General features: G+C 54.1%; 1 protein-coding gene across 1 annotated transcript; it reads right to left on the reverse strand.

Moving 5' to 3' along the window:
• Window positions 1-1,024: 1,024 nt before the first annotated feature.
• CPA1 (carboxypeptidase A1) lies at window positions 1,025-7,535 on the reverse strand. The gene is made up of 10 exons (XM_033099035.1): window positions 7,460-7,535; window positions 6,890-6,971; window positions 6,219-6,452; window positions 5,889-5,990; window positions 5,377-5,478; window positions 5,087-5,197; window positions 4,326-4,416; window positions 3,607-3,806; window positions 3,005-3,089; window positions 1,025-1,288 (listed from the first exon to the last, which is right to left on the reverse strand). Exons 1-10 carry the CDS (start codon window positions 7,522-7,524, stop codon window positions 1,101-1,103), a joined length of 1,260 nt encoding a protein of 419 aa, XP_032954926.1. The 5' UTR covers window positions 7,525-7,535; the 3' UTR covers window positions 1,025-1,100.
• Between the last annotated feature and the right edge of the window lie 3,540 nt (window positions 7,536-11,075).

Genomic DNA, 11,075 nt, shown 5'->3' on the forward strand with positions numbered 1-11,075 from the left:
CATCCTTACTCCCAGACCCTCTGTTTAGGAGGGTCTACCCCCACTCCCTTCCCAGTGACTTCTGTGGAACTCCGTCTTAGGTGGGTAGAAATCATGACCACTTCAAAGCATCGGCTTCAGTTGGGATATGGGGGTAATTCCCCGCCCTACAGTCACATCTTAAGAGATTTGGAAGAAACAGAAGGTAGAGAACAGTTGCTTTGAGAACAGTTGAGATACCCTCTGTATTGTGGCGCTAGTCACGAAGGGTGATATAGCACAGCCATCAGAATCGCCAAGCCAGGAGGGAAGAAGGCAAACTCTAGGCTCTTTGGAGGGTCATAAGAGGAGAGCCTCGTGTTTGGGAAATTCTGCGAATGATAAGGAGTGCTGGTGGGTGGAACAGGGAACAGAGATACCGTCCGGAAAAAACGCTCGAAGGAATGTGCAAATGTTAAGTAAACCACTTCCATCCCTAAAGACAAAGACTTCGTGATAAACTACAATTAATAAAATGTCCCAGGATTGGTGTTTGTTCTTTGTCTTCAACAAATGATTCCCTTTAACCTAATTGCTCTCTTCCAATTTAATTCAGGAGTGGGAGACCATACTTGCTTTATAGAAATTGGCTTTGCCTGGCCGCAACATCTGTTTGGGACAGCGGTGGCCACCACGATTATTCTATTTCATACTCAAAGTTATTGCTGTTGTAGATGAATGGGTCCAACCAGCTAGACTATTGTACAAGCTGAATTCCTCACCACCGCGGGGTGCCAGGCATTTGGTTAACAGCTGTGGCTGCTGCTTGCTGCTAAGGTATGAACAAATCACCCCACTGACGAGCTGAGCTCAGGGTGGTCTAATTAAAACAGACACCACTTGGATGCAACTTCACAGGACCTTGGAATGCAGAGGGATTTAGGGGTCATCTAGTCCAACCACCCACACATTTCCAGGGAGGCCTGCAGGAACTAAATCACTCCTGTCCCAGCCTGAAAAGACAGACACACCACATGCGTTCCCACACGCACGTCCCAAGATTCTGTTCCATACACTCAAACTTTATTTGGTTGCTTGGGTGGGGCTAGAGAGGAGAAAGAGGAGAGAGGCGAAGGGCCGGTTCAGTAGGGGTGGTTCATGGTGTACTCCATGATGGTCTTCAGCGCCAGCCATGTCTCCTGGGCCGTGGGGATGATCTGGGAAGCCGGCAGCAGGAAGCCATAGCGCCCAGTGTCCCGGAGCTCGAAGGTGTAGGAGTACTTGATGCCCTGGTTGTAGGTCCAGTCAATGGTGCCTCCACTGGCTCGGTCTGGGGCAGAAGCAGAAACGGGAACGCAAAGGTCCATCAGTTTGAAACATTTCCGTGGGCCAGGCTAATGGTCCAGAGCCCAGAGCCTCTGCAGTATTCATAGGAGTTAGCGTCTACCCAGTGTTTGCTGTTGACCAAGCAGCCTGACTTCCTCCCAAGACCTCCCCCGAAGGGTCTCAGCCCAAGGGGCCAAGAGTGGAAGACCAGCAATGGTTCTCTCACTGAGGGATGCAGGAGAGTTCCTACGATTGCAAAAGCCCCACTGAAAAGCTGCCTCCATCCTCTAGTAACCATTTCGGTCAAAACTCCAAATATACCAGAGTTACCGGCTTGGATAACCAGGATTTGTCCCCCAGGGCTGTGGTCTCCAGGGGAGAATGCAAAGGGCCAGTCTAAGCAAAAGCCCCTTGTCTGTCTTTTCAGAGGAAACTTTGCCCAGATTTGCAGTTACCAATTATGAAGCTGCTTTCAAATTGAGCAGACAGTAACCTCCTGCTCTATAGTCACATTTAAAGAGATTTGGAAGGAACAGAAGGTAGCATGTCAGAATTTAACTTAACAACATTGAATGAAGCAAAATCCTTTTGACTCAGGGTTGAAAGAGTTTCCAAAGAGGGCCTGGAGTTCAAAATCAAGGCCAGCCCTAAGGAGAACTGTGACCCACTCACCCACCAAAACCTGGGCACTCCAGGCAGGAAGTATGTGAGAGGTGTATGCCATCCTCCTAGCTCTGTCCCTGCCCCCTGCTTCTTCAGCGCTCCTGCCTTCTGTCAGCTGGTAAACTTGGTGGTTCCCTCAGGGCCCCACGGGAACTGCCCGCACCCCACCTGTCGCTACAATCCTGGGCGGTTACTCGGCTGCAGCCATCAGGGTCTCCATGCTATTCTTGCTATTCCTACTCCAGGCCAGACCATACGGTGGGACCTTTGTTCTAGATCCTCTGCCTGGAAGCTCTCCCCCAGATAGATAGCCTCTTGGCTCCCTCCCTCATTTCCTTTAACACTTGCCCAAATTTCACTCTCAGTGAGGCCTCCCCTTCAAACCCCGGCCTGCTCCACCCCCAGTATTCTGAGTCCCCTCACCCGGTTCTAGTTTTCCTTTTGCCCCTGGCACTTACCACCTAACATACTGTATCATTTACTCCTTCAAGTGTATTGTCAGTCTCCTTGTCTAGAATGTAAGTTTTCTGGTCTCCGCTTATTTTATTTCCAAGCAAACAAAACAAGGCCTGGTGGATACCAGGTACTCGATAAACATTTGTTGACCTAATTCCATTTTCATGTAGCAGTGCTCCTTCCAGGGGCACTGTATGTATAAATAAACTGGGAAAAGAGAGAATATATTCCCTAACGGAAGGACATTGGAAGAGGAGGATTTTGTAAATTGAGTTTCTTCGTGATGTAAAAATGCCAGCAGAACTCTCCGCCCCCTCCATGCCTGAAGCTGGACTTAACCCCAAGACAAAGGGGCAAGAGTTCTCAGAGGAACTAACATGTTGGTGTGAAGGTATCAAAGAAGGCAGAGTTCACATCAGGAAGAGCCACTGCTGCCCTCCAAGCCAGCAGTGGTAGGCATGGCCGGGGGCCGTTCTCGTCTCCCATGCTCCCAGACTTGGGCACCCTTGGCTACTTCCTCCAGGAGGGACACTCCCTGGGGCAGGAAAAGCCAGCTGAGCTTCCTCCCGAGGCCACCCACAGAGACCATGCACCCACTTACAAATTGCTTTGATGATGCTGCCATACTTGAACTTGGTGCCGTACAGAGAGGCCAGGGCTGTCACAGCAGACTTGGCCAGCTGATCCTGGAGAAAACACCAAGCCAGACCAGCTGTCATGGCCAGCAATACTGGGCCCCCAGCATAGCAGGACCAGGCGGGGTGACCCGGGAGCATGCACCCTGTTGCATCGGGTCCCCAGAAGAGAGCACAGGGCCTGCTAGGGCCTGCAGGATCAGCCCTGGAGCTTAGCAGCCCCACAATTCTCCGACCCTGTAGGATGTCTGGCTGGTGCTTCACTGCCCTTCGGTCACACTGCAGCTCCAAGGGTGAACTTGCGATACAAGCTCAAAGTCTAGCCCCGCCCCTCACTCTGTCATGTGATGGAAGTAACTCCACCACTCTGTGCCTCAGTTTCCCGGACAAAAAGGGAGGTTAGTCTGCCTTGCCCCAAGGCTAGACATCCCAAGCCCTCAGGTGTGTGGGGCAAAGAGGTGCTAGGCACTGTGCAGGCTCTGGCACCTTAAGCAGGTCTGATGGATGAAACCCCAGGCCTGCCCAAAGCTGCCTTGGGGAAGGGCTGGCAAGCAGGGTCAGCACACACCAGCTCATTGTGGTCAGAGGCTGGTTCTGTTGTGTAGCCGTAGGGATACAGGAGGAGCTGGGAGTAGCTGTGGATGGAGATGAAGGCTTTGATGTTCCCGTGGCTCTTCACAAAGTCCACGATGGACTTGACCTCCGTTTCAGAATTGGCAAACTTGCCATGGTAAGTCTCTGAGCAGGGGTTGTTGCTGGCTCCCGCCTCTGTGGGAGAAGAAAGGGGGTAGTTGGTATTCCTTCCAGCCAAGTGGTGTGGCTTCCACAGCTTCCCGTTCGTTGCATGGAGATAGGGGTGAGGTGAGATGCAGGAGGGCTCACCGCCACCCCCAGATTAAAGAAAGACCAGGGGCCTTCTGTAACCTGAGGGTCCCACCTCCCTCCCCAGCCAGGCTTGAACAGACGTGATGAACATGCCAGGGAGGTGAGAAGGGCTCCTCCAGCAACACTGGTTCTTGCAGTGAAGTGACAAAGGGAAGGAGCTGAGGTCGTGCTAGAAAACCCCTCGGTAGGTTTCAGACTTGAATTCCATAGGGAGGAACTTTCTTGTTACAGACAAGGGACCAGTAAGCCTCAGAGCACCACCTTCCTCACTGGGGGTGACATTCCCGCCACCCCCTCCACCCGCCAACCGCTGCCCTCGCTGCTGGGGCAACAGGACAAAGGAGGGTGAGAAGTCATTCTGGGTTGTCCCATCCCTGCTCCCCAGATCACACTGGGCCTTACTCCCAAAGCCGGCATCCCAGTTCCGGTTGGGGTCCACGCCAATACAGGAGGAGCCAGGTGTGATCGATCGAGTCTTGCGCCACAAGCGGTTCTGAGGAAGGAATCAGACACTTGTCTGTCACTGTCGCCGTGCTAGGCTGGGGTTCAGAGTCCACAGGGAGCAGTGTGGGCTGCAAGAGGCCTCCATCAACACAAAGCACCCGGACCCGAGCTTGGGTGTGGACACAGCGTGGAATCACAAACCATTTTCAACTGGTTGTCAGAGGGGAAGGTCTTGGTTGGAGGAGAATGGAGGAGACAATGGATGCTGGTGGAAAGTGAAGAAGGCATAAGGTGCACCCCCTGCCCCCAAAAACATTTGATTGGTAGCATGCTGTACGTGCCATAAAAACCAAATAGAACCAGGACGTAAGGTCTAGAGCAGTGGGTCTCCACTGGGGACAATTTTGTCCCCCCACACCTGGACATCTGGCAATGTCTGAAGATGTTTCTGGTGGTCTCAGTGGTGGGGGGGGTTGCTATCGGTATCTAGTGAGAGTCAGGATGCTGCGAAACACTCCGAGTGCACAGGACAGCCCCCACACCAAGAATTATCTGCCCACGCTGTCAAGAATGCCAAGGTTGAGAACCCTGGTTTAGGGGGACAGGCCTGTTTGCCCTTCCCTTGACTTCCGGAGGTTGAGATTAGGGGTGAGTAGTTTGTAGGGCTCAGAGGCCAGAGGCCCACCCTGCTTTCCCCAAGAACAGGAGAAGGTATATACCTTGGTATGGGTGAAGGCAAAACCATCAGGGTTGGTGACAATCTCCAGGAAGATGTCCATGTTGTCAAGAATGGAGGTGAGAGCTGGGTCCTGGCCATAGTCTTGTGTGATCTGGTTGAGGGTGAGAGGGTAGCGGGGCGGAGTGAGCCAGGCCGGCCTCTGCCACGCTAGCACAATGGACGCCTGCCCTCGGCCTCCCTCTGCAGTCAACAATTCTGAATGGGAAGGGGCGGCTTCTGTGGGTCTTGGACACCCACTGGGCCAGAGCCCCCCCACCACCCCATGCTTACCTTCTTTGCAAACCAGATCCCACTGGCCTGGGTGACCCACTCCCGGGAATGAATGCCCGTGTCGATCCAGATGGCAGGACGGTTATTTCCCCCAGTGCTGAACTGCATGCGAAGAACAGGGAAACGGTGTCATCACTGAAAGGGAACATACCCCAGGCCAGAGGCCGCCTGCTGTGTGGGCATCTCCGGTTGAGGCTCTGTTTGTGGAGCCATCATTCAGGTGGGGTCACCAGTTCTCTGTCGGAGGTCATTAACAGACTGTTTTATTCATCTGGATTACCCCAACCCCAGAATACTTTCCATAATGTGACACTTGATTGGAAACATTTGGGTCACTTAAAAATTTAAATTGTGTGTACAGGTATGCCTGGACATTCCGCCCTCTCCCAGTGCTGGCATGGGGAGTTCGTATAACGGTGTCTTCCCTGTGACCATGAGCTCACCTACGCACAGACATAGGTGCCCGTTCTTGCACCCATGCCCAGGTATGCCCACACGCAGGCACCCATTACCTTCAGCACGTAGATAGGGCGGCCTTCGTAGGTGCTGCCAATCTGGAGCTTGCTGACAAGCTGTGGGTGCTCAGCCACTAGCATGTCCATGAAGCCATAGATCTGAGGAGGGAGGGTGGGGAAGGCCGGCTGTGATGGCTTCCGGGCACCCGGATGCCTCCCTTCGCAGCTCCATGAGCTGGCAGGCTGGAAGCCGTGGCCCAGGCCACCCAGGCCACGTAGACACAGAGCAGGTGTCACACACAGCCAGGCCGGCCCTGGCTCTGGCCACATTTCACCAGCCCGATGAAGAGCTTGGTGACTGGGGGACATGGCCCCAGGCTTCCTCACCTCATCCAGGGTGTGGTACGTGGCATAGCTGAAGGTGTCGGTGGAGCTGGCGCGAGTCTGGAAGGCGAAGATCTGCTCCTGCTCCTCGTCCAGCAGTGACTGCACGTCCTCAATCATGATCGTGTACTCGATGCCATGGGCCTCCAGGAAGACTTTAACGGCCTGGACGCTGGAGAACGGCACTCGGACATCGATGGGGGTGCCAGGCTGGGCAGGGCCCCTCCAGAAGTCCAGCTGGGGGGGGACAAGAACTGGCATTGTCACAGCAGGCCGGGAAGGGCCAGCCTGGTGGCGGGGCCTGTGGGCTCCCGAATCTCTCATATAATTGGGCACAGGGCATGGATGTTGGGGCAGAGACAAAGGGAAACCCTGGGCACTGGACAAAGTCCACTGTGGTCAAGGAAATGGCCCAGGAAGCAGAGCAGGGGTGCTTTGAGACAGCAAAGCGGGCATTGAAACAGGGGTCCCCACTTTGCTCAGAAGCTCGAGGACACCAAGATTCAGGACCTGGGGAGTTGAACTACTTTCTAACAGGCATCAGTCCCATGACTCCTTTCTGGGTGTCTGGGGCGAGAAAGCCCAAGACCCAGGGGTTGCTGGGGAGCTCGGGGGGGTCCAGCTGGCCTGAGAGTTACCCCGGGGCCTCAGGATAGGCTCCCACATCGTCTGACCTGCAGGTGCTCCAGATACTCCAGTTCCGTCACCTTCTGGACCTGGGCTTCATCAGCAGCAGAGATTCGGAGCACCTGGTGCCTGGACCGAGTGGGAGGGGAGGATGAGGGTCTGAGCAGCCGCTACCGGCCATGCACACTCCCCAGGGAGGAGGGTGGCAGGTGGTCTAGAAACCCCAGGCTGGGCCTCCGTGCTCTGGACTGAGCAGGGGGAGGCAAAGGGGTCTTAGCAATAGATGGTCTGGGCTCTTCAGATCGTTCTGGACGCTGCTGCGGTCCCCACTCCCAGTTTAGACTTTATTTCTCTCTCCAAAGCCAGCGAGGCCTCCTCCGGTCTCCTCTCCTGGAAATTCCTCGTCAGAGCTCAGTTTCTCCAGGGCTCAAGAGGCTGTCCTGAGACACTAGACCCCTTCTCCGCCCTGGTCCCTGGTCAGCCTGCCTCCCAGGCTGTGCTAGTCTGCTCCTTTCTGGCCATCTTCCCATGTGACTGTCTGTCCGTCTCCTCCAGACTCTGGCTGGAGGCTGAGCCCTCCCTATCTCCCCTTTGAGCACCCCCCCTCCACACCTTACCCCACAAAGTCCTCTTTGCCAAAGACGGCCCCCAGCAGCACACTCAAAATCAGCAGCCCCCTCATGCTGCAGCTAGTTGGGAAGGTCATCTGAGACTGGGAGAAGGTCCTGGGGCCTTTTAAACTCTCCCAGGACAGAGATTTCTGGGCTGTGCCCAAGGGTTGTCCTTCCCCTTGCACCTGGGCCCTGTCCCACGGGGAAGGGGGGGTGGGAGAGCTGAGCTCTGACACCTCACCCTCCCTGATAAAGTGACAGGGAGTAGGGCAGCTGGAGAGATAAGCTAGGCCTCAACCCCTTGGCCACGAGGGGCCAGCTTGGGCCTGAAGGTCAGCTGCATCATAAGGTCTTCCAGGGGGCACCCGGCTCAACCACAGCCCACAGCCCTGAAGCCTACAACCCCGGGCACACACAGCTGGCTCCGAGAGTGGAGACAGAGCCAGGACTCTGGAGTGGCCACACCAGCTGGGGCCTTGTGTGAGAAATACCCTTCTCCCACATACCTCGGTGCCAGCTCTTTTGTTCTAGTGACAGAGCAAGCCTGGACCCTCCGGCCCACCCAGCTTCTGTACGTGCTGGCTCTTCGCCACACTGGCTTTGTCCAGGACTGCCCCTGCCCTGTGTGTGGCACACCCCCGTCTAGGGGACATCCCCTTCAAGGACACTTCCCAGCCCCTGTCCTACAGTGTTGGCAGCCTGTGGGAGTCTGGCCAGGGCAGCAGCAGCTGGGCCAAGAGCCCACCTCTTGCCAGCCTTTCCCTCCACCCTCATTGCTGGGATCAGGGTTCCCCTCGATGGGAACGGTAAACAGGCGTCATCTGAGTGACCGTGTGGTGGTGGGAACAGGGCCAGACCCTGCTGGGACTGCACAGCGTACAGGAGAAACTGGAGCTCACAAGGGGAATTCGCTCTGGCTCTGGATGCTGACCTCACTGAAGAGACATCTAACGCAAATCCACCCTGACCCCTAGGGGCCCCCCAGGGCTCCTGGCACCATCTGGGGCGCCTACTCTATGTCAGGGCCTCAGGCGTGGGCGCTAACAGCCGAGGCAGCCCTTTTTGGTTTCCGGCTGTCCCCTCTGCCTCCCTCCCCCACCCCATAACTGGGCCAACCCTTCTATGGCAGGACAGAGTGACCCTGTCATATTCATCCACAAGTCTCTCCTGTAAATTTCCTTAGCCAGGAACCCTCTTACCTGTTCCTCATATTCTCCTCATCTGTTAGAGCTTTGCAGTCTTCTCAAGCTTTTTAATCTATTCCCCACCAGGAAAAAAAGGGTTTTGTAGAGCTTTCTTTCGTTTGCATTATGAAAACAATATTTATTTTTCTATATCTAACTCTAAAGCTGTCCTATCATTTTGACTCTGTTGCATGTACACTACACATATTGGGGGTCGGGGGTGTTGATTAATTCTTGGGCCTTCTGTGAATCCCTTTCACCAAAGACAAACCCATGAGAAACGGGAGGAAGGGTGGGGAAAGGGCAGCCTCCTGAGAGGGCTGCTTGCAGCCTCCAACCAGCCATCTGAGGTGTCCAGGTCATATAATCCATGTTCTTGAAAAGTTGGAAAAGATTAATTCAGGGCTACAAACTGAAATCAGGGCCAGTGCTGGCAGGAAGCTGAAAGCACAGTGACGGAGGAATTGAGGTCTCAGGTAGAGGCTAAGCCTAATGTTCCAGGATTCTCCAAAGCACTTTAGGAAGGTGAAAATTGCCTGTTGGTAAAGACCAGTTTGCTAGAATGGAACCTGGGGCAGAGAGCCACAGCTCTGCCTTCCCACCCTATGGGCTTGTCTCACAATGGTCCAAAGCAAGGGCAAAGATGAAGGCCATGAGGCTGAGAGCTGGGGGAAACAGCAGAGCACCAAGACCTATTAGCCTGAGAAAGAAACCACCAGGCTGGCATCTAGATTCAAGGACACCGGCTAAGTGCCTGAAGGCAAATACATGGAGGCCTGCTATAGCCACACTGACTAGTGTTCACAGTGGCCCTCCCTCTTCCTGGCTGAAGAAACCCAGATTGCGTGCGGGCGTCACCCCTCAGGAAAGTCACCCTGTTCCCAGCTCAGGGACTAAGTCTAAGACTAAGACAGCCCGGATGCCAGAGAATGCCCAAGCATGGTAAACAGAGACTCTAAGACAATTCTCAGAGACACCCCCAAACCAAAACCTAGAAAATGGGTTGTTAAAGAGGCAGAAGAACCAATCCCCCATGTCCATAGTAGGGACCAAAGGGAGATCGTTGCAGAGAGCGCAAACAGATGCAATCAGAATGGCTGCATCCAGTAGCTGAGTGAGACTTCAGCTGTTTCCCTTTGGCAAGTGTGTTTAAGGTTGTATGTGACACAATTGTGGTCCTGCGAAGCAACGTCTATGAGAATTTAGGGCCACTCTCATGTTCCCCGCCCAGTGTCCTCCTTCTCTTATAACAGCACCTCGATTTTCCCTCAGAGACCAACTTTCCCAACTCAGGCCATGCGATTAAAGACAATCTCCTCCCGGGACGAGCCAACAAATTCCATTTCTTTTTTCCCCCTCAAGCTTTTCCAAGTTGGTTTTTGTGTCACATGTGACTGAAAAAATGCACAGCTAATGCAGACATTCTCTAACTTCAGAAGAGAACAAAGTGGGAGAGGGAATGCCTTCTAAAAGTAGATTGCCACCAAGCCGTTATAAGATTTCAGGCAGGTCACTGCACATCCCTGGGCATCCGTTTCCTTGTATATGAAATGAGGAAGTTGGACAGAACCATCTCCAGGGTCCCTTCCAGCTGTGACACTTTCTGATTCCAGGACATTTGTATTTTTCACCCCCAAACAAATCACAGCTGTGTTGACCTGTCTAGGCAGAGGGGAGAGAAAGGCTTTCCAGGGTTGTGGGGAGATCAGAATAGAGCCACGGGGGCACTGTGGCTTGGAACGGGTAAGTGTTCCCAGGGCAGTGAAGGTCAAAAGGGGCCACATCCTGCTGAGGCTGCAATGGCGGGTGGTAGGGCTTGGGGGTGGTTTGGAAGGCTGGGAGGAGGAAGTTCTGACAGGGGCCTCTTTGAGTTTTGTTTTCATAACTGAGTGCCCAGAGCCTGTTTGTTTGCTTTGAAGCTGCAGAACTGTCACTTCAAAGTTGGCAGTGGTGCTTGTCTCAAGTGGAGGCAGAATTTTTCTCTGGAGAAAGTCACCTGAAGAGAGACGTGCTGCAATGGGTCTTTAGGGAATGTCAAGTCAGAGCCCAAATCCCAGAACAGAGACACGGAAGAGAGAGGCAGGAACTGCCCACAATGTCAAAGGAAAAAGGGGGGAGGGAAGGTTTGCTTCTGACTGAGCCTGAGAGAGGAGCTGGGGAGCCCTTAGAGGGGCGTTCCTGCACTTGGGGTGCAGGTGGGGCTGCCCCTGCTTCGGCCAGGGAGCAGGCAGAGGATCAAAGAGAGCAAAGGCTGTAGGGAGGGAGGGGTTGCTTCACAAACGGACACGAACCAACTCCCATGCCAGCATCCAGTCGAGGTGTTTTATTTTCTACATTGTCTTTCCTTTCTGTAGGCCCAAGTAAAATTTTGTGAAATGTGACCCTGAGGTCTGAGCTATGCTTTGGGGAATCGAGGGAGGTGAGCTGAGGGGCAGGAG

The sequence above is a fragment of the Rhinolophus ferrumequinum genome, chromosome 26, assembly GCF_004115265.2.
Source record: "Rhinolophus ferrumequinum isolate MPI-CBG mRhiFer1 chromosome 26, mRhiFer1_v1.p, whole genome shotgun sequence".
NCBI classification, from domain to species: Eukaryota; Metazoa; Chordata; class Mammalia; order Chiroptera; family Rhinolophidae; genus Rhinolophus; species Rhinolophus ferrumequinum.